The sequence below is a fragment of the Chlorocebus sabaeus genome, chromosome 27, assembly GCF_047675955.1.
Source record: "Chlorocebus sabaeus isolate Y175 chromosome 27, mChlSab1.0.hap1, whole genome shotgun sequence".
Taxonomy (NCBI): Eukaryota; Metazoa; Chordata; class Mammalia; order Primates; family Cercopithecidae; genus Chlorocebus; species Chlorocebus sabaeus.
In genome coordinates this window covers 48833524-48854969 of record NC_132930.1, presented here as the reverse complement: position 1 = coordinate 48854969, position 21446 = coordinate 48833524, and the positions used below count along the sequence as shown (strand labels likewise).

At 63.2% G+C, this 21446-nt stretch overlaps 3 protein-coding genes and 1 long non-coding RNA gene across 5 annotated transcripts in view; 2 read left to right on the top strand and 2 right to left on the bottom strand.

Annotated features, from left to right (window-relative positions):
- TMEM175 (transmembrane protein 175) overlaps positions 1 to 4084 on the top strand; it is a 33282-nt gene extending 29198 nt beyond the window's left edge. For both annotated transcript variants that reach the window (XM_073012600.1, XM_073012599.1), the window contains 3 exons: positions 790 to 868; positions 1196 to 1331; positions 3257 to 4084. In XM_073012600.1, coding sequence (XP_072868701.1) covers positions 790 to 868; positions 1196 to 1331; positions 3257 to 3929 — 888 coding nt within the window. In that variant the 3' untranslated portion in view covers positions 3930 to 4084. The remainder of the gene's footprint in view (positions 1 to 789; positions 869 to 1195; positions 1332 to 3256) is intronic.
- A 220-nt stretch (positions 4085 to 4304) lies between these two features.
- DGKQ (diacylglycerol kinase theta) lies at positions 4305 to 18753 on the bottom strand. Its single transcript, XM_037995971.2, has 23 exons — positions 18388 to 18753; positions 16235 to 16314; positions 14388 to 14487; positions 14032 to 14117; positions 13836 to 13961; positions 13343 to 13490; positions 13191 to 13265; positions 13013 to 13113; positions 12597 to 12829; positions 12432 to 12522; positions 12216 to 12270; positions 11932 to 11993; positions 11393 to 11543; positions 10955 to 10993; positions 10642 to 10757; positions 8535 to 8686; positions 8154 to 8302; positions 7815 to 7993; positions 7344 to 7444; positions 6893 to 7039; positions 6677 to 6788; positions 6441 to 6593; positions 4305 to 6111 (listed from the first exon to the last, which is right to left on the bottom strand). The coding sequence occupies exons 1-23, from the start codon at positions 18656 to 18658 to the stop codon at positions 6013 to 6015; spliced, it is 2826 nt and encodes a 941-aa protein (XP_037851899.1). The 5' UTR covers positions 18659 to 18753; the 3' UTR covers positions 4305 to 6012.
- Positions 17954 to 21413, top strand: LOC140710578 (uncharacterized). Its single transcript, XR_012091652.1, has 2 exons — positions 17954 to 18188; positions 21201 to 21413. It is a non-coding gene; the product is annotated as an uncharacterized lncRNA (long non-coding RNA).
- SLC26A1 (solute carrier family 26 member 1) overlaps positions 20761 to 21446 on the bottom strand; it is an 18826-nt gene continuing 18140 nt past the window's right edge. Inside the window, exon 2 of the mRNA XM_073012598.1 lies at positions 20761 to 21272. Within this exon, the coding sequence (XP_072868699.1) occupies positions 21174 to 21272 (99 nt within the window). The 3' untranslated portion in view covers positions 20761 to 21173. The remainder of the gene's footprint in view (positions 21273 to 21446) is intronic.

The following is a 21446-nucleotide window of genomic DNA, read 5'->3' as shown; positions in this document are numbered from 1 at the left end:
GTAACTGCAGCGTTTTGCATTCCCACCAGCAGCACACGGCGCTTCCAGTTTCTCCACATCCTCATCAACACCTGCTGTTTTTCATTTCTCTCCATCCTAGTGGATATGAAGGAATCTCATTGTGGTTTTGATCTGCGACAGATTGACCATTTGCATGTTTTGTTTGGAGAAATGTCTGTTCTCATCCTTTGCCTATTTTTAATTGGGTCATCTTTTTATTGTTGTGAGAATTTCAGATAGGTAGATAGACGATAAATTTTTAAGACACGGTCTTGCTCTGTTACCCAGGCTGGAATACAGTGAGCTGGATCACCACTCACTGCAACCCTACCTCCCAGGTTCAACAGGCGCACAGTCACGCCTGGATAATTTTTTATGTTTCATAGAGATACAGTCTTACTGTGTTGCCCAGGCTGGTCTCGATCGATTGAGCTCAAGCGATCCACCTGCCTCAACCTCCTAAAGTGCTGGGATTCCAGGCATGAGCCCCTGCTGGCTTAAGAATTCTTTACACTTATTGGGTACTAGGCCTTATCAGACACATGATCTGCAAAGACCCTGCCTTCTGCCACTGCCCTGCTTTGGCGCACAGCTATGTGTGGATGAGGCCTGGCCTCGGCCCCCTGTGGAGGGCACTGCCCTGCTTTGGCGCACAGCTATGTGTGGATGAGGCCTGGCCTCGGCCCCCTGTGGAGGGCACTGCCCTGCTTTGGCGCACAGCTATGTGTGGATGAGGCCTGGCCTCGGCCCCCTGTGGAGGGCACTGACCTGTGGTTTGTCTCCCTGCAGTCTTACCTGCTGATGGTGACTGTCATCCTCCTCCCTTACGTCAGCAAGGTCACCGGCTGGTGCAGAGACAGGCTCCTGGGTAGGTGATGGCTGCGTGGGCGGGCCTGCGAGGCCCACAGCGCCCCCCTCCGTGTGGCTGGGTGATGGCTGGGTGGGCGGGCCTGCGAGGCCCACAGTGTGCCCTGCTCCGTGTGGCTGCTCCACACCAAGGGCTGTCCGTGGGCCGAGGCCCGTGCGTGGTGGTGGCTGGGGCTCCCACACTGTGCCTCTCGGAGCATCCCTGTCCTGTCTCCTCTCCTGGCCTGCACGTTCCAGGCCTCTTCAGAGATGAGGGCAGTGACAGCCATGCGGGCTCTGGCTCCACTTGGGGGGCTTGGCCAGCTCCCCCCTCCTGGCGTGTCCACAGGCCATAGGGAGCCCTCGGCTCACCCAGTGGAAGTCTTCACATTTGACCTCCACGAGCCACTCAGCAAGGAGCGGGTGGAAGCCTTCAGTGACGGCGTCTATGCCATCGTGGCCACCCTTCTCATCCTGGACATCTGGTGAGGACCCCGCGTCATGTGCCCCAGCTATCAGGTGGCCAGTGTGTGTGAGTCCTGGAAACCCCAGAAAGGCACAGGGGTCTCGGCTTCACCCTCCCCTGGATGCCTGGAGTTTTGTGTGAGGTCAGGGCAGCCCCCACTTCAGGGAGGACAACCCTCACAGTGGTCCCTCCCTTCCCAGTGGCTCCCACCCCAAGTGCGGGCCGGGGATGGGTGCCAGGGCGAGGTCAGCACCAGCCGCCAACTGCTCTCCTCACTCTTTCCAGAGGGGCTCATATCCATGGGTGTCACCCTACCCCAGGCCTCACCCCTGCCCCAGCACCAGCCCCTCCTGGTCCCTAGTCCCTCCTATTCCCTCCTGCTCCCTCCCAGTCCCCGCCATCGCCTCCCAGTCCCCCACATCGCCTCCCAGCCCCTCCCGCTCCCCTTGGCCTGCTGTTGCTTCCTTCCAGTGTCTGTCCTCCACTGCCTCACCACCACTTCATCTGTTAGAGTGCTTATCTTAGTCGTCACGTTGTTGTTTTTTGTGGGTTTTTTGTTTTGTTTTGTTTTTTGTTTTTACAGTCTTGCTCTGTCACCCAGGCTGGAGGGTAGTGGCTCAACCTCAGCTCACTGCAACCTCTGCCTCCCAGCTTCAAGCGGTTCTCCCGCCTCAGCCTCCCAAGTAGCTGGAATTACAGGCGCCTACCACCACGCCCAGTTAACTTTTTGTGTTTTTAGTAGAGATGGGGTTTCACCATGTTGGCCAGGCTGGTCTTGAACTCCTGACCTCAGGTGATCCACCCATCTCAGCCTCCCAAAGTGCTGGGATGACAGGCGTGAGCCATCGCGCCTGGCTATCGTAATGTTTGAATTTGCTTTTTAACATTCTTTTGGAGTGTCTTGTTCTCCCGTTATAGTTCAGCACTTTGATCTCCTTGGGGTCAGACGCTATGGTTTTATATTCTGTACTTGATATTCTTGAGTTCAAGCCTCCTGATGCTCTTCTCTGCTGTCGTGTGCATTTTTAAGAATGGGAAGCATTCGTTGGCACCTGATCTCTAAGGCCCAGGTGCCAGGGACACTGCAGGGTGACCTGCCTGCTTGTGCCAGGCCAGCTCAGGCCCCCTTGGGAGGGACCTGCCAAGGAGAGGCTGCAGTGTAGGGCTGGGACAGTGACCTCTCCTCCACCTGGAGCCACAGCCAGGGGAGCTGCCCCCTCCCAGCAACTTCATTCCCTTGCTGCCCCTGGTCTGTCTCCTTTCCCACCCCCTGTCCCTCACCCCCTTGACCTCTGCCTGTCGTTCTGGAGGACAGAAGTCTGGTCAGGGCTGCTTGAGGACCACTGTCCTCCATGTCCTGATGTTGAAAGATGACACTGTTCCCGGCTTTCTGGGTGGTGCCGTCAGAAGGCAGCAGCCCTGACCGGGGTGGTTCCCACAGCCTCCTTGGGGCTGCAGAGTCCGGCCTGGGAGTCGGCCTCTTGAGACCCTGTGTGCATCTGAGAACCATGGAGGCAAGCTCTCCACGGATCTTCAGCCAGGGTGTGGTGTGGGTGGCTCCGAGGGCTGGAAGCTGGGAGGGAACAGACCTCGCTGCCCCATGGCAGGCTGGTCCTGCACAGCAGACGCAGGAGAGCCTCGGCCAGAGAAGGCTGCAGCCCAGGGCCCCCAGCAGCACTCCGGGCCAGCAGGACTGGGCTCCCATTAGCACAGAGCAGAAGGGTGCCAGTTTCTGTGGAATTGCAGATGGACAGCACATAATGGTCAGTGTGCCAAATATACATGAATACGGCGTTCTGAAATTTCGCCCACTGGGAAGTCCACATGGTTCATCTGCACCATGTGCCGGGTCCAGGCAGCCCTGACAGGCGCTCAGCCCACCCTGCGGGGGCCTGTGGGGGCCACGGTGAGGCCGGCACAAATGCCTCTGTTCACTGTTCTCAGCGAAGACAACGTCCCGGACCCCAAGGACGTGAAGGAGAGGTTCGGCGGCAGCCTCGTGGCTGCCCTGAGCGCGACCGGGCCGCGCTTCCTGGCGTACTTTGGCTCCTTCGCCACGGTGGGGCTGCTGTGGTTCGCCCACCACTCCCTCTTCCTGCACGTGCGCAAGGCCACGCGGGCCATGGGGCTGCTGAACACGCTCTCGCTGGCCTTCGTGGGTGGCCTCCCGCTGGCCTACCAGCAGACCTCGGCCTTCGCCCAGCAGCCCCGTGACGAGCTGGAGCGTGTGCGCGTCAGCTGCGCCATCATCTTCCTAGCCAGCATCTTCCAGTTTGCCATCTGGACCACGGCGCTGCTGCACCAGGCGGAGACGCTGCGGCCCTCGGTGTGGTTTGGCGGCCGGGAGCACGCGCTCATGTTCGCGAAGCTGGCCCTGTACCCCTGCGCCAGCCTGCTGGCCTTCGCCTCCACCTGCCTGCTGAGCAGGTTCAGCGTGGGCATCTTCCACCTCATGCAGATCGCCGTGCCCTGCGCCTTCCTGTTGCTGCGCCTGCTCGTGGGCCTGGCCCTGGCCAGCCTGCGGGTCCTGCGCGGCATCGCCCGGCCTGAACACCCCCCGCCGGCCCCTGCGGGCCAGGACGACCCACAGTCCCAGCTCCTCCCTGCCCCCTGCTAGCGGCCACAGAGCGCACTCCCTGCCGTCCCCACCGGAGATGGACCAGGGAGGACAGGACGCCGGGAGGGGAAGCCGAGTCGCGGGCAGGCCACAGTGGTTCTTGCATGGCCGGGTTTTATTTTCATTGTGAAATATGCTCTATTTCAGTCCTCAAATTGTTCTCCACTTTTTGCGGGGAGAGGAGTTTCACGGGAACTTGAAATGTGCTTTATGGCATTTGCCTATCCACTCTCTCCAACCTGAAGACATGTTACCAAGCCCACCCACCCGAGGGACTGCCCACTCCCAGCCCCTTCGAGGCCTATACAGAGCTGGCGGCGGGGGCAGGGGGTGCCATGCCAGGTTGTTGACACAAAGATGAGGAAGAGATGGCAGGACAGTGACGCCCAAACTGTATTTGTCCCAGATATAAATTACTGTTGCATTCAGGCAGTGATAAATACAGAGGGGCCCAGTTGCTGTACAGGGCACAGAGCTCACCTGGGTACAGACTCATTCACATACAGGACAAACCCCTCACCACAGTTACACACGATTCATACACACCACAGTCCACACCAGGGCTCGCAAAGCAAAACTAATCACAAATGAAGGACTGGTCTTGACGATGACGTAAACAAGAGTGCACACTTGAGGCCGTGAGCAGGCCTTACAATGCATGTGTCTGTGCAGTTTTGGCAGAAGCGGGGGGGTCAGGATTAGTGGCACCAAGGGTCCCCCAGGAGGCTGCAGCAGGCTGGGCCAGGCCATACACTCCTGAGGCCAAACCAGAGCCACTTCTGAGGTCAAGGCCACACCCCGAAAGCTCCGCAGAATCGGAGGCCCAGGCCAGCTGTGCCCCACAAGGGGAAGGGGGATATCCGCACTGTGGGCCTGTTTCTCGTCGGGGGAGTCAGGGCTTCCCACAGGGCTGGCTCCAGTTTTGGTCAGACTCCTCCTGGGGCCAGTGCACTGTCTGAATCCTTGGGCATGTGGAGGCAGCTTTGTCTTTTGACTGGGTGCACCCCAGCCTGGCCCAGATGCAGGACCCTCCACCGAGCTGTCTGGGGGATGTGGGAGCAGGGGCGATGCAGGAGCTGGGTCTCCACATGCTGACGAGGGATAGGACTGAGCAGATGTCGGCTCACACAGACACTGGGAACTGCATGTCAGCAGGGAGCAAGCAGCATGGAAAGTGCTAGCGTGGAGTCTGGGGCTGAAAGCCAGCTCCTCCACCACATGCGTGGAGCTGTCTCCGCCTCCACAAACTCCTCTGCACCACCATGCCCTGCTTTTGGTCTCTTCTAGGTGCTAAATGCCCCACCCTGAGGGCCGAGGGGCAGACACTTGGGCCCAGCCCACATTCTGGTGCTGCCAGGGCAGCACCTGAGACCTCCTGGCCTCCACACCACAGAGGTTCTCCTCTCCCAGCACAGGCACTAGGAAAGGGCCACCAGGCCCAGCTGGGCACTGTACCCCTGCAGCTGTACCTGGGGTCCAAGCTGCCATCTGTATATAACAAGGCCAGAAAACAAGGGAAGGTACCTTCTCTCTTCCCCCAACACAAGGAAGTCACCAGTCACAACCACCCAGCAGCCCGACGCTGCCCACCAGGGACTGCCTACACCTGCTGCCCGGGGCGGGGAGGGGAGGCTGGAGGGGCTGGCAGCCTGTGTCTGCTGGGGGTAAGGACACACCAGGGAGCCTACTGCTCTGAAAGACTGGCCAGGGGGAAGGCCTGAGGGACACAAAGCGAGGTCCGACCCACCTGGACGGCCGGCATCCAGCACTCTCCAGCTCAAGGGGCTTGGCAGGGAGAGGTATGGAGGGATGAGTGCCCACCCCTGAAGAGAGGACCAGGCCCCCACAGCCAGAGCCCTGTGCCCACCCGGGACATGAGGAAACACTGCCACCCACACAGCAGTCTCCAGTGGGATGAGGGCTGGTCCTGCTCTGGCCCCAGGAAGATGATGCGGTCAGGGCTGTAGCCAAGCCCAACCACAAGGCCAGCCACCGTGTGGATGTGGAGCTGCCTCTAGACCACCTGAAAACAAGGCTGGCGGAGGCAGAGATGGCTCAAGCCCCTGGGCTGCCTCAGCCACCCCTACCTAGGATCGCCCTCAGGGGCAGGCGCGTCCGCCCGGGCATCCCTGGTGGTCCCGGCTCTCTTCGGCTTCTGCTTGGCCTTCCTCAGCATGTGGACCTGTCCCAGGGCAGGGGGCAGAGGGCCAGGGTGACACGGCCGATGAAAGAACAGTGCACGGGCAGCCCCAAGTCCTTGGGCCCCGGGCAGCTGACGCCATCTCAGCCCATTTCATGGAAGGGGAGGGACCTGCCTGGCTGCTCCCTGTGCCACCTGTGGCCTGCCTGACCGCTGGCACAGCCTTCCTCTGAGGCAGGCACCCTCCCCAGAGTCAAGGAAGACCAGGGCCGCAGCAGGCCATGCCAGCATCACCCAGGTACCACCGGCCACTCCCACAACCGGCCCAGCCTGGCCCACCTCTCCTGGTTCTCCAGCCTCACCCCACGTACCTTAGGGCCAGCAGCTGAGATGATCATGTGCCCCGGGGCCTGGACCCAGGGCTCCCCGTCCACCTGCACCGGGGTGGCCTTGAGGAGTGTGACCCGGAAGTAGGAACCCTGGGCAATCCGGATCCCGGAGCGCAGCCCACCCTGGACCTGGCCCTGGGGCAGGAGAGGCCAGCTGGGCTCAGTGGGGACCAGGGACACCACCCTGGGCTTGCCCACACACCCGGGCAGCGGCTCACCATGTGCACGACGCCCGTCACGCCCACCACCTCCAGCAGCCCATCATCCATGCGCGGCTTCTCAAACCTGGCGTCGCTGTCTGAGCCCCACAGGTCGGCCCCGGAACCCCAGCTGCGGCATAAGAAAGCGGACACAGAGGTGTAGGTGCAGGCGGGACGAGGGCTGAGCCTGCCGGTGGCCCCGCCTGGCAGAGCCTCTGGGGAGCCCGTGAGCACCTGGGAATGTTGATGAAGATCAGGCCTTCGATACTGGGCAGCTCCACCTCCTGCCGCTCCACCTGCAGCCGGATCTGCTTGTGCAGGCTCCGAGAGTGACTGATCTTCTGCAGCCCCACCCGCACGTACACACCCTTGTTGTGCAGCCTGCGGGACAGGGCGGGCCGCCCATCACTGGGGGAGCGCTACCCCGCCTTAGGCAGCCTCCGCATTCCGGCCCCTCTGCCTGTCCCTGCTGGGGGACCCGAGGAGGGTATGCCGTCACCAGGTGGCGGCCCCTCCCTGCTGGGGGACCCGAGGAAGGTATGCCATCACCAGGTGGCGGCCCCTCCCTGCTGGGGGACCCAAAGAAGGTATGCCATCACCAGGTGGCGGCCCCTCTGCCTATCCCTGCTGGGGGACCCGAGGAAGGTATGCCATCACCAGGTGGCGGTCCCTGCGGCTCCGGTACCTGCTTGTGAACTTGCCAGGCTCCTCTTCCCGTGCCTGGTGGAAGTCCAGGCTCAGCTCCGCATCAATGCCAATGCCACAGTAGTTACTCATCTGCACGATCTGGGGACAGGGCGTTCATCTCTCAGGACCCGGCCGCCCTCACCAGGCCCCCTGAGCTCCCCAACAGCAGGTCTAGTTTTTTGCCTCCTGCTGGCAGGAAGAGACAAGAGCAAGGGCCACCCCGGCAACAAGCCCACCACCCAGGAGAGGGCAGCGTGGGCAGGTCCTGGCCAGGCTCTGTCGCCAGCTGGCTCAGCACAATTCCCAGCAGCGGCCACTCTCTGTGCCTCCCTCAACTGCCTACTTTGCAAAGGGGATGATGTGGGTGCATACATCTGAGTGTGGCTGGGAGGAGGATGCCCACTGTGAGACGTGTGACCAGATCATATGCAGAAGCCTGAAGGGCACCCCACACCGGGCCACCCTGTACCTTGGGGGGCTCTGCGTCTGCGGTGCCATTCTCTGCACCGCCAGTATCATGGGCGTCCAGCAGGATGGTCCAGCGGTCCATGAGCACGGCGTCGGCCTCGTCCACGGACAGCAGCACGGAGAGCGGGTCCTCGCCGCTGTAGCCTGCCCCCCAGCGGAGGACTCGGCCAAGGTCATTCCCTGGAACACAGGCAGACACAGAGCATCTGTCCACACCCACCCGCCCATCAGCCAAGTGCAGACCCCACCACAGGGACAGACGCCAGCCCAGGCCTCAGCAAAAGCTGCGCAGGAAGGGGTAGACCCTGAGGCCCCTCCTGGGCTGCATGGCTGACCCCACCTGTGCCCAGGGGCAGGATGGCCACAGAAGGCTCCGGGCAGGCCAGTCGGTACCGTGTCTCCTCCAGGGCGCCGAGCACCCAGCCCACAGTGCCGTCACCACCGCACACCAGCACCCGGAAGCAGGGCACCTGGGAGAACAGGTGGAGCCTAGCAGGAGACAGGAAGTGTTCTCCAGCAGCTGTGGGCGCAGCCCATCCCCCACCCAGGCTGCCCCTTCCTTTTCAAATGCCCGTCCTGGCCATGTAGAGGACTTCAAGGTCCCAGCACGGGATCCCAGTGGAGCTCCTGCCAGCCGAGACAGCTGTGGCAGCCTCCTGGGGCCCCTCCCACCCCTCCTGCCCCTACTGCTGCCCTGGACCAGGGGTCCTGCTGGACTCACCCAGGAAGGGGACCCCCGTTGGTCAGGTCGAAGACCTGGTGAGGGTTCAGTAGCTTCCGGAAGCTGCAGAGCAGGTCTCGGCCCTTGAGGCCTCCACTCTTGGGGTTCACGAACACAAGGAGGGGAGAGCTGTCTGGGGGCAGCTTCGTATGCTGACAGACAGGGGGCTGGGTTAGGATGGGGACCCAAGGTAGGGTGTCCCCACTGCTGGGGCTGCCAGGCAGTTTCCAGTCCCCAACCCTGAGCCCACCTGGTCTGGACCAGCCCCCTCCCCAGGAAGGTGTGGCCAGCTGTAGCTGGCCTCACATAAGAGGCATCACACATCAGCTGCGTGGTCACCCCATCTCGCTTCTGGCCAGCAGGGCGGCACTGAGGCCAGCCGGCTGGCTGCCTGGTGCTCCCAGCACAAAAGCCTCGGACATGCCCACTGAGCTGAGTGTGAACAGACCAAACCCGCCTGGGCCATGCAGCCTGTGAGTCCAGGCTAGAAATCCACATGGGACTCTGCCGGGCACTCCTTGCCTGCGAGACCAAGGCTTGTCTCCTGGGGGGCCTGCTGTGCACACCTCTGGAGGATGGCGGCTCCCAGGCCCCCACCCACCTACACAGCAGCCGAGAAAAGCTCTTAACTCACAGGGTGGCACGCAGAGTCCTTCAGCCACAGGACAGAGCCCCTCTCCCCACACACAACCCCAAGAAACAGTACCCAGGGATCTAGACACAGCGGGCTCAGGGCTGGGGTCCCTATAACAGGAGGCTGGAGCCCCCACAGCGGGGACGGCTGGGCAACAGGAGACACACAGGCCAGGTGCAGACACAGGGTGGGCGGCGGCACAGGGGCCAGCCGTGGCTGGGGGCAAGGACACACTCGGGGCTTCGTGACCCACTTGGCAGGCAGAGCCGCCTGCGGTCACCACTTACCACTCACCCCAGGGCAGGCAGCTGACGGGAGAGAGAAAGCGCGTGTCGGCCCCACACCTGGCTCTGCCCACAGAGCGAGTGGGGCTGGGGCAGGGGCTGCATCTTCGGGACCGTGGGGATGGCCACCCTGTCCTGAGCCAGGCAAGGCCAGGTGTAGGGACATAGGAGGGACCCACAGGCATCACCCGTCCCAGCCACAGACAACTCATTCAGATCAAGTTCTGCTTCGCCTGGACTGGGGTCAGGGTCAAGGGTCAGGGTTCAGGGGCAGAGCAGCCATAGACACCTGGGGGGGTCCTCGTGGGACCCTTTGGGGGCTGGATGGGCGGAGAACGAGAGGCCACTATGAAGGCACGGTGTGCAGCGTGGAGTCCATCCATGGGCCAGAGTCCCCTTTCCCCCGGCCCTGCCCTGTCTCCATGGGTCAGACCCCCATTTCCCCAGCCCTGCCCTTCTCCATGGGCCAGACCCCCATTTCCCCGGCCCTGCCCTTCTCCATGGGCCAGACCCCCCTTTCCCCCGGCCCTGCCCCGTCTCCATGGGCCAGACCCCCATTTCCCTCGGCCTTGCCCTGTCTCCATGGGCTGGATTCCCCTTTCTCCCAGCCCTACCCTGTTGCCAGGTGCCCCCTCTTCTGGGCACTGTGGGTCTTAAGGACAGCGTCCAAAGTTTGGGAGCTGCACTGACTGGCCTGGGGAGCTCCAGGCAGAGAGCAGAGGCCCTACGTCCTCCTGGGCAGGGGGTGTGGGGCTGAGGCTGTACCGGGAGGGCCGTGCCTGGGATGCTGACAGCTGGTCACAAACACGCTCTGGCCCTTGGTGAGGCAGCCGCAGTGGGACCCAGCGCATCCAGGAGCTGCCTCCCTACTGGGTGGAGGCCTCAGGTGCAGCATGGAAGCTGGGCCTGGCCCCACGGGTGCCCCACGGAGCTGGTATCACCCACTGGGCAGCCTCGGATGAGCGCTGACCCTCTGACCTCAGGCCCTTTGCTGTAAAACGGGCAACAGCGTCCTTCCTGCTGTTGTGAGGCACAAACAAGGTGGCACCTGCGAGCCCCCAGTGAATTCGACGAAGAGATGCCAGATGAAAAGAGCGAGTCTGGCTGTGGGGCCTGTGCACCTGAAGACCCGGACCTCCCTCTCGCCACCCCTAGGGTGTGTGAAGAGCCAGCTCCACTGCTCACTCACCAGCAGGTCGGGGAGCACCAGTGCAGTGAGCAGTCGGCCCCGCACAGCCACGTCCTTGAGCAGCACGTACAGCCGCTCGGCCTCCGAAAAGCAGGTGACATCCAGCACTACTGCGCCTGTGGTAGGGGCCCGGGACTCAGGGGGAGCCTGTCCCATAGCCCCCACAGTGCCAGGGCAGGAAGCAAACCAGGGTTTCCCCAGACCAGGGCCGCCCAAGGGAAAGGTCAGGTGCTACATGAGGGCCAGAGCTGTCCCACTTCACCCCAGGAACACCCCTGGGCCCCATGTGACCACGTCCATCAGGGCGGCTCACCTTGGGAGGAGTAGACGTGACTCACAGATACCACGGTGGCTGCAAAGGCAGGCTGTGGTCAGGGCGGTGGGAGGTGAAGGACGCACCGCACGGGGGCCAGGGACAGCCCCTCCGCCTGTTCAGGGGTGACGTCTCACCCCAAGGGCAGCCTCCCCAGGAAGCACCCCTGCCCCACTCTAAGAGCAGGACTCCCAGCTCCCCGGAGGTCCAGGGCCCCCCAGAAGGAGAGGGAGAGTCAGAGGCTGAGCACCACAGGGAAGGGCCACAGAGGGCGGGAGGTTACAGAGCCTCTTGGAGGAAGGGACGTGGGCTGGACCCGGAGCTTGGGCCTCGGTGGCTCAAGGAGAGGCAGGAGCTGGCCTCAGCACTGCAGCCCCACTGCCTGCCGCCGGACCCTGCCCCCAGCCAGCAGCCCACGGCCAGCCACGGTGGTCACACCTTTGGTAGCCACGGCCTCATGCAGCAGGCTGCTGTACTCCTCGGGGGACAGGCCGGGAGGCAGGCTGCCAACAAACAGGGAGACGTGCGGGGCTACATCCCTGCTCTCTGCCACGTAGAACCGCGTCTGGCTCACCTGTCGCACGGACATCTGCAGGGAGAGGGGCGGGGACGCTGGGCCAGGGAGAACGGCACCACCGCACCAGGCCCTCTGCCTCCTCGCCCGCGAAACAGCAAAACAGGGTGTCAGGAACCCTCCCAGGAACTAAGTCAACATGAAAACGAGGAAGGTGGCCACAGAGGCTTCCTTGCTGTGGACAACCCCTGTCCATTCCCCTCAAGAAACTCGGAGAGATCTGCAGCTCAAGACATCCCTGCAGGGACCAAGTAACTTATGACAGAGGGCACTGCCCTGCCAGCCAGGACAGCCGCTGCCTAGCCAAGAAAAACTTGGCGTCTGGGGCACACCCACCCTGTGGGGCAGAGGCTGTGGCTGAGAGCTGCCGGTTCCCTGGGGGCCAGCGTCCACACCCACTGACCTGCCGGATGTCCTGTAGCCGGTCCAGCAACGACTGTTCGTCCATCAGCGCTGTCCGCTGGACTGCAGAGGTGAGAGAACACAGGCCGTCAGCACCAGGCTCCCTGCCCACCTTGGAAACAGCTGCCCTGAGCCCCCAGGGCCCATGGGGATGCAGGGTGGAACTGGTCAGGAGGACAGGGCTGGGTCTTGATGTCCAGCACCACCCTGCAGGAGAGCCTGGGCAGCAGGCCCAAACCCAAAAGGTGCAGGGACCACCACACCCAGCACGGGCCGTCTACTCACCCTGCCTGCAGCCCATCGCCACCTCCACCAGCTGGAAGCTCTCAGGACCCTCGGCCTGTTGGGGCAGAGCTTGGCATCAGGTCTGGGCAGGCCCCCACCACCTCAGGACACCCACGGGGACAGCCACACCTGGGCTGGGATGGTGACCTGGCCTCCTTGGGACAGTGACCCCCAACCAAGTCTGGCCAGGATGGGGAGCAGGCCCAGGGTACACACCTGGCGGCCGAGCAGCGGCAGGACCTCCAGCACCACGGAGCGGGCCGTGCTCTTCGGGGTCACTCGCACGGATACATAGGCCACGCCCACCCTGTGAGGACGCAGCCTGAGCTGGAGCTCCCCCCACCCCGCCCAGCAGACCCTGAGCCTCGGGCCCAATCTCACTTGAGCCAGCCAGGGTAGATCTTCAGGACCTCCTGGGCCCGCGGCAGAGCCCGGATGACCCAGGCCTCTGGTGTGGCCTCGCCGGACCCAGGGCTTCTGCCCTCCTCCGAGATCACAGCACTCCCAGCCTTGCCCCCAGCCCAGGTGTCACAGGCCTTCAAGGAAGGGGGCAGCGGGCACAGCTCCAGGTGGCCAGGGTCCTCGGGGATGTGGTGGACCCGAAGTGCGGCCTCCTGCAGGGCACCAGGTTGGAGGCCAAGTTGTGGGGGGTCAGGCACGGTTCAGTGGGGGGCAGGTCGCGGGGCGGGGGCAGGTGGGTGAGGGGCACCAGGTTGGGGGAGCCAGGTTGGGGCGCCAGGTGCGGGGACATGTAGTGGGAGGTGGGGCTTAGACACCTGCCCCGAGCTCCCCCTTACCAGCACCTCCTCGGCACTGGCCAGGCGGGACACCGTGATGAGGCGGAACTGGCTTCTCCTCACCGCGTCGTCACCATCAAAGATTTTCAGCGTTTGCTTCCCTGGGCCGGGGAAGTTCCATGAGTCCAGGGCGCCCGGGGATGTCAGGAGAGTTGTGGGGAAGGAGGAGGGCACTTACCGGACTCCGGAGTCGCCGGTGTCTCTCTGCCTGGACCCACGGCAGCGCTCCCGTCGGCGCCATCGCCTCCCTCGCCTGCGGGTCGAGGACACGGACCCCTCACTCAGTGCGCAGCCCCCAGCCCAGGGCGCCCCGGCCGGCCCGCACCTCACCCGGCTCCACCGCCTCCGCGATGCGGAAGCTCTGCGTCTTGCTGAAGCCACCGGGCAGGAGGCGCACGCACGCCGGCGGCAGGACCAGGGAGCGCAGACGCCCGAAACCGCACTCGGGAGCCAGCAGGGCGGAGCAGACGGAGTGCGCCTGGGGGGACAAGGGCCTGAGCTGGGGGCTCGGAGCCGGGGACGGGGGCACCAGGTGCGCTGGGTCCAGGGAAAGACCCCACATGTCGCAGACCTAGCCTGGACCCCGTGTCTTTCCTGCCTGCAGCCCCCGAGCGCCCACCTGGACCCCGTGCTTTTCCTGCCCCGCCCCCTCCATCCTCCAGCGCCCCCCTGGACCCCGTGCTTTTCCTGCCCCGCCCCCTCCATCCAGCGCCCCCCTGGACCCCGTGCCTCTCCTGCCCCGCTCCCCCAACTCCTCCGCCTCCCAGCACCCGCCCGACCCCGCACCTCTCCTGCCCCACCCCCACCACCTCCCAGCGCCCACCTGGACCCCGCACCACTCGCAGCGCACTCCGGCCAGCACGTCAGAGGAGCCGCACGTCTTCCTGCAGACCTCGCAGCGCGCTCCTGAGGGCAGGTTCCCCTCCCGCCAGTGGTGGTGATGGGTGTCCTGCAGAGCGGGGCAGTCAGCAGCTGGGCCCGCCCCACCCCCCAGGGCTCCCTGGGGCTGGTGCACTCACGTGATCCTGGTGCCCGTCCTGGTGGCACTGGCGGCAGTCACTGCAGGCGAAGGGCACACAGTCTGGGTGGAGGTGCAGCTCACACACTGCGGGGCAGGCAGGGTTGGGGGCAGGCAGGGTTAGAGGTGTCTGCCGTGCCCGGAGGACCCCTGCCTCTGCTGGCGCTTGGGTCTGGCCCCATCCCTACCACCTAGCACCCCGCATCCTTTAACTGTCTTGTGGCCCGCCTGGCGGCCAGTCCTCGGCTTCCCCCGATCACCCCTGACAAGCTGCAGCAGGGGGTGGGCTGGGCCACCCTGGGCATCAGAGACCAGGACGCTGAGTGGGGCAAGGGGAGCCAGGCAGGCTCCAGGTACCTTCGCAGTGCAGCGCAGGCGCCTCCAGGACTTTGCGGCAGACAGCACAGAACTTGCGCTTGTGGAGCCCCCGGGGGCCGAAGCAGTGGGCCACGGGAACCTGGCCAGGGAAGATGCAGCCTCACCTCAGCGCTCTTGGTAAGCGCCACAGGCTGCCTGCCGCCCCTCCTCCTCTTCATTTGCACAACTCTGCAACTCACGCTCCTGGTGCCACCTGGAGGCCCCAGGAGCAACCACAACCCCGGTTCTGGGGACAGCCTGGCTGGTCAAAAGCAGGGAGCAGGCTGTGGTCTTCCCCAGCAGCCCTGCCTAGCGCAGGGGAGCGAGGCCCCCCGCCACCCCTTCCCTCCTTGGGGCAGGCGAGGCTCTGTCAACCGCCTGGCGTCTGTCTCCTCGGAGCCAGGAAGATCCCAGCACACAGGGACTGCCCTCTGGGAGACACTCAGGCCATAACAAGTGTGGATCAATGTTTCTGTGTTGGGGAGGGCTGGGCTACTGCTTTTCCACGAGAAGGGAAGGACAAGGACCAAGTCTTCACTCCCGACTCTTTCTCTTATCCCCAAACTTAAACCACACCCGATAAAAGCATACACAGAAAGACCGTGTTCCACAATTTCAACTGTGAGCATACCAGAATAGTGGGTGACTTTTATTTTGTCAAATATATCTTTTAAACTTCCTATTATGCATATAGTTGAAACATATATTTTCCCAATTTAGCAAAGCATAAAAAAGTACATTAAAATCAATTTTAAAAAGCTGCAGCCTCAGGCCGTCCACATGAGGGGCTGCCCAAGCCAATGTGGCATCCCCAGGATCCCAGCCACCACCAGGGCCAGCGTCCTCAGGCTTCCTGCTCACACCCCGGGAACTGCATCATTAGGAACAGGGCATCAGACATTAGAGGGGACGGCGCAGCCGGATGCCCACCAGTGGCAGGTGCGCCTGCTGGCCTGGCTTCCCGTCCTGCTGCACACCTGGGCCTGCCTCACAGCCTGCACCCCACCTGCGGCCTGAGCACTTCAGGGAATGCGGACATGGGGGGCCTCAGTCTGCAGACAGCAGGGCTGACAGCTGAGGGAGGAGTAAGCCTGGCCCTTCCTACATGTCCCTGCTGTCACCACTGTCACCAGAGAACAGCTCCATGGCACAACCTTCACCTGGGGCTGTCTTGGCAGGTGTGTCACTGGGTGCCTTGCCCACTCCCAACCCCCAGCAACCTCTGCCCCAGCCCAGGGCTCCTGCAGTGCCCTGCAGTGCCTTGGGCCAGTCACCTCCCTGCCCCACTCAGAGCCCTTAGAGGGAGGCTGGTGGCCAAGACACCCTCAGGCACCCAGGCTTCCTGCCTTTGCTTTTTATTCAAGCTTCCTTGAGGTGCCTGTGGGTTCACACGCAGCTATGAGGAATGGCATAGACCCCCTGAAGCCTTTGTCAGCTCCCCTAAGTGTGTCATCTTGCAAACTAAGGTCACATCACAGCTGAGATGCTGACACCCCAGACGTGGAAATCATCCCCCCAGGAGCCCTCACGCTGCATGTCACAGCCACACCCACTTCCCCGCCTGGAGACCTCTCTACATCTGTGTAGATGTTTAGTTTCGTCATTTTGAGCACGTTCTGTGGACAGGATCTTGCTAACTGTGACCTTTGGGACCGGCTTTTATCATCATCATTCCCTACAGATCCATGCAGGGTGCTGAGCCTTTTAATCCCGAGCAGTGTCTGACCTTTGCCTTTCAACTGCAGGTATCACTAACATCTGACATGAAAGGTCTCAGTACCTCAGCCCCACGAGAGCTGACACATCCCCCAGCCTCTTGCAGGTGCAACACCCAGCCCCACACTCACCCGGACCAGGCTGGGCGCCACACTCGTGCACGGGATCCTCACGAGCTTCAGGCACTTCTCGTGGGACATGAAATTGCAGACTGTGGGAATGAGCGCTGTGTGAGTTGGCCCCTGTCCCACCCAATGGCTGTCCTACCCAGGAAGTTAGAGGCCCCAGGGCAACTACTGCCATACCCACCCTGTGGTTCTCCGAGTTCCCCCCGCACCCCCTCCACCCAGCCCCACTCATTGGAGACAGCCTGCAGCCCAGGAGCAAGAACCTGGGTGGTCCTGACCATCCTGGAGGACAATGAGTATGTCCTCTCATCCAGAGAGCAGCCCCTCCCCTTCGCCCATGGGCCCAGCGCTCCTCCTGCCTCTGCAGCTGGGCCTCTCAAGGGCCAGCCCTAGGCTCACCAGGCTTGCTAAGTGACAGGGGCATCTCGGGCTTCTGCAGATTGGCTTTGCCAGGGACACCTGTGTCTCGCTCCCCCGAAACTGCGCACACCCCTAATTGTCCCTGCTACGTGCTGTGCACCATGCCTGAGACCTAGAGCCACCCAGGGCAGGTGAGGGCTCTGGGAGGCAGGAGCTGCTGGGGAGTAGACAGCCCTGAGCCTCCCAAGGAGCTCTGGCCATGTGCACAGGACCCAGGGAGCACCTCAGCCAGCAGGGTGCTCGGGAGGACATAAGAGCAGCAAGCACCACACCCCAGCAGTGAAACAGACAGGAGGGTGGGGCCAGGGCAGAAGGGAGGGCAGGAGCCCTGGGCTGGGGCAAAGGCTGCTGGGGGCTGGGAGTGGGCAAGGCACCCAGGGACACACCTGCCAAGACAGCCCCGGGTGAAGGTTGTGCCAGGGAGCTCCAGGCTGCCCAGCTGGGACAGGGAGCTCTTCCAGAAGGCCCAGCTGGTGCCACAACACAGCGCCCTTCACCTGCTGCAGCCCTGGCTACCCCAGTCTCCAGATGGGACTAGGAGAAGTTCCTTCTGGCAGCTTAACAGAAAGGCTCTGGAAGCAGGCCAGGGTCCACGAGAGAAGGAGGGGAGACAGGCAGCGCCCGTGTCCCTCCTCTGCCGTGGAGACAGGGCCTGCTCACCCCATGCCCCATGCTTGGGTCTCCAGGGGTGGGGGAGGGTGCCCTTCTTCCCATAGCTCTGCTGGCCCCTCTTCCTTGGGTGCTGCCCAGGAGGGTCCTTGTGCCCCCTCCCAAGGGGGAGGGGACCCGGAGTCTGGCCTCAAGCAGGGAGCCGCCTCAGCCACACATGCACACTCCCCACCTCGGGGGAAGCCCCTGGCGTCCCCAGGCAGCAGGCATGGCTGTGCCATGCTCTGATGTGACAAAGAAGCTGGCAGGCCAGGCCACTTGTGCGCCCTGGGGGTCGGAACAACCATGCCATTTCCACCACAGGCAACATCCCTGTGTGAGGGGACAGTCTCCTCTGCGGGCCCTGGCCTGAGTGGACCCCTATCCCCAGGGCAAAGGCCTGAATCCCTGAGCAGGGCAGAGGCTCCTTAGCTCCTGCCACCTCGGCGTCCCTGGCCAGGACACAGTAAGTGTCAAACGACTCCGGTCCTGACCCTCGCTCCCTCCAGAGGCTGGGCTGTGCTCCCCAGCGCCCGCCTGCTTGCCGCGGGGGAAGATGAGAGCCAGCCCTGGGAGCACCCGGGCCCAGAGCAAGGAAGGGCTGTCCTCACCCCAGACGGGGCTGGGCAGCTGGGTGGAGCAGGGCTGGGGCACGCGCACCGGGCGGCAGGGCCCGGCCTGGTCTCCAGGTGGCTGGGACTCTGGGCCACAGCATGAGAAGGGCCAGGGCCAGGGGCCCAGGCCAGCACTGCTCGGCCACACCTGCTGCCCCAGCCAGTGGGAGAGGAAGCCGGCCATGGGGACCCCAGCGGAGGTCCCGCTCGCATCAGGCACAGCCCCCGTCGCAGCCATCGCGCGGCACTATGGAGACACTGCCCGTACCTCCCAGGTGAGGAAGCCCGGAGACCCGCAGCCTGGAACGGCCCCATGGCCCACAGGCCCCGGCCGCCCCACGAAGGCAGGTCCCAAGAACAGGGCTGGGACCCCGCCCCCCACCCCGAAAGCGCCGGTGCCACCTCCGCTCAGGCTTCCGCCCGCGGGGCAGAGGCAGGGCTGCAGCCGGGTGGGCATCGGGCCCAGGCGCTCACCGTCGCACAGGAAGCCGGCCAGCCCCCAGATGAAGTCGGAGCAGAGGTGGCAGAAGGTGGGCTTGGTGAGCGTCACCTTCCGGAAGCTGTGTCCCGGCCCGGCAACGGAGCCCGGGGCTCTGGCGCCCGCCCGCTCCGGCCCCGGCCCGGGTCCCGGCCCCAGGCGCGCGCGGCCTCCTGCGCCCAGCACGGGGCTGCAGGCCGGGCTGCCGGGGCGCGGGGAGCCGCCGCCCAGCCAGGCACGGGCCCCGGGCTCGGCCGCCGCCGCCATTCCCGGCCCGAGCGGCCCGAGCCCCTTTTGGTCCGCGCTGGGGGTCCAACAGCCCCAGCTCCACCGCCGCGCCGCGCAGCCCGGCTTCCGACTGCGCCCGCCCCACTGCGCAGACGCGGGCCGCGGGGCGGGGCCGTGCGCTGCTGGTGGGCGGATCTGGGGGCGGGTGGGGCGGGGCCTGCTACGGAAAGCAGCCGTGCCCCGTCGATGGGCGGTACTGGGGGGCGGGCCTTGTGATGGGGCGGGGCGGGACCTGCGCATGGGGGCCCCTCGCGAACCCGCCGTGGGGAACTGGTCCGCGTGGGCTCGGTTTGACCACAACCGGCCCAGACTTCCCTGCACGCGGACTCCGGACGCCGCACGCGCGGCGTTGTACCTGCGGGGCCGCGGCCCGCGGCTGCACAGACAGGCGCCTCCCAAGCGAGATGCAGATGCTGTCCTAGGCCCCCGGCCGGGCAGGGCGCCCCAGGCGAAGGGCAGCGCCGCGGGCCTCCCACAGTGGGTCCCGGGAAACGGGGTTTGCGGTGCTTGGGCGGCTCCGTCCGTGGGGTCTTCGCGGTCTTCGCACGCGCAGACCTGGTCCTGCCCGAGGCCCAGGACCCCCTGCGCCCGACTGGTGCCCTCACTGCAACGGGGAACCCGCCTGCGGCCCGAGGCTGTCGCCTCGCGACCCGCGCCCGGGCCTCACGCCGAGCGCCCAGCTCTTCTGCCCGGTGCGCGCCGCGGGTCTTGTTCAGCTGGCGTTGGTGGCCTTTGAGAGCCGCGTCCACGTGGGTCACCCCTCCCCGCCGTTGGCAGCACTCTGGGTCCCTGCCCCCGTGGGCCTGTGGACAGGAGTCTTCGCAGCCAGGGACCTCACCCCAGACCACCGAGCAGGGACCTGCAGAGGGCGGGGCTCCAGGGCCATCGCCGCAGGCGGTCCCAGGGGGAGGGGAGAGCAGAGGGGGGCCTGTCGGGGAGACGCCAGAAAGGGATTGGGGGCTGTGGACTGTGGAGGGAAGGAGCCGGGAGACCTGCCCTGGGGGCTATGCTGGTGGGGGCACCCAGGCCACAGGGGGATTCCAGGAGTGGAGGGTGAGCTGGAGACCCAGTCTGAGGAGGGAGGAGCAGGCCCCTGATATGCTGAGGGGGGAGACTCCGTCCTCAACCGGGGAGGATTCTGTTTGTCCAGAAGCTGTTGGTTGAGCTGCTGGGGCAGGACCCTGGGTGGACCCCAGGGTAAAGGGAATGTAGCCAAAGCTTCAGGGGACCTCCACCCTCCAGGAGCTGTGCTCTGGGACAGACAGCACCCTGAAGAATGTGAGTGACCAGGAAGGGCTGCCTGTGGGCAGCGGGAAGGCATCCAGTTAGAGAGCCAGAGCTCTCAACTGCTGATGGGGATCTATTTAAGAAATGCAGACTGGGCATGGTGGCTCACGCCTGTAATCCCAGCACTTTGGAAGGCCGAGGCGGGCGAACACGAGGTCGGGAGTTCGAGACCCGCCTGACCAACATGGAGAAACCCCATTTCTACTAAAAATACAAAATTAGCTGGGTGTGGTGGCACATGCCTGTAATCCCAGCTACTCGGGAGGCTGAGGCAGGAGAATCGCTTGAACCCGGGAGGCGGAGGTTGCAGTGAGCCGAGATCACGCCACTGCACTCTTGCCTGGGCAACAAGAGCAAGACTCTGTCTCAAAAAAAAAAAAAGAAGAAGAAGAAGAAATGCAAAATAACTATTACAAAATTAGATGCAGGCCGGGTGCGGTGGCTCACGCCTGTAATCCCAACCCTTTGGGAGGCCAAGGCGGGCGGATTGTCTGAGGTCAGGAGTTTGAGACCAGCCTGGCCAACATGGTAAAACCCTGTCTCTACTAAAAATATAAAAATTAGCCGGGCGTGGTGGTATGTGCCTGTAAGTCCAGCTACTCAGGAGGCTGAGACAGAAGAATCACTTGAACCCAGGAGGCGGAAGATGCAGTGAGCTAAGATTGCGCCACGGAACTCCAGCCCGGGTAACAGAGCAACACCTCCGTCTCAAAAAAAAGAATAAAATAAAATTAGATGCAAGAAGAAATCACAAATTAAGCATTTCTTAAAACTTGACTAATAGCACCACAAAATCCAGAAAATACTGAGATTTTTTATTCATAATGGCTCACTGTGATACCCTTTCATCCACTTTTTAATTGTCTCTTTTTACAATTTTGCAATATCATTTTCCAGAGAGAAAAGAGGAAAATGAAAGGTAATCCTCAGGCCCACTGGCATGGCTGGTTTTCTTAAACCAGTACATTTCTTTACAGAAATGTACTGACGACTGGTTATATCATCCACATGGTAAAGCCTGTTGTGAAATTTGGAGAAAACTTGCTCAGTCTTCTCTCCTCTGCAGGCTGACCAGTTTCAGGTGCTGCTTTTTTTCCCCAGGTGCTGATCCAAGGCACCCTCTGGGATGAGCCGTATCCACCGGGTTCTCGTGAGGCTAGTGTGAGGGTCCCTCATTTTCTCATTGATGTTGGCATTTCCTGTTAAATCAGCAAGATCTTTCCTCCTCTTCCAGAAGTTCCTGTGAGTCACTCCTCTGTGTTAATTGCCATGGGTGTTGCTGGAAGCTGTTTCTCCCATAGGACGTCTGGAAGGAAGTGGCTGGGAAGGGCATGGTGGAGGCTGCTGACCTGCTGATGTCTCCACAACTGAACGTCCCCCTGCCAGGCCACAGAGTGCCCACTGCTTCTCCAGTGTCAGCCCAGCAAGAGGGAAAGCGGAGACGGGGTAGGAGCGCTTGTGGTTAAGGAATTTTGGCTTA

Excerpts from the sequence above, each read along its gene's own strand:
- DGKQ (XM_037995971.2), bottom strand. The coding sequence starts at position 18,658 with ATGGCGGCGGCGGCCGAGCCCGGGGCCCGTGCCTGGCTGGGCGGCGGC. Across the intron at positions 14,118-14,387 it reads GCCTGCGCTGCACTGCGAAG|TGTGTGAGCTGCACCTCCAC; the intron begins GTACCTGGAGCC and ends CCTGCCCCGCAG. Across the intron at positions 12,523-12,596 it reads ATCTACCCTGGCTGGCTCAA|GGTGGGCGTGGCCTATGTAT; the intron begins GTGAGATTGGGC and ends GCGTCCTCACAG.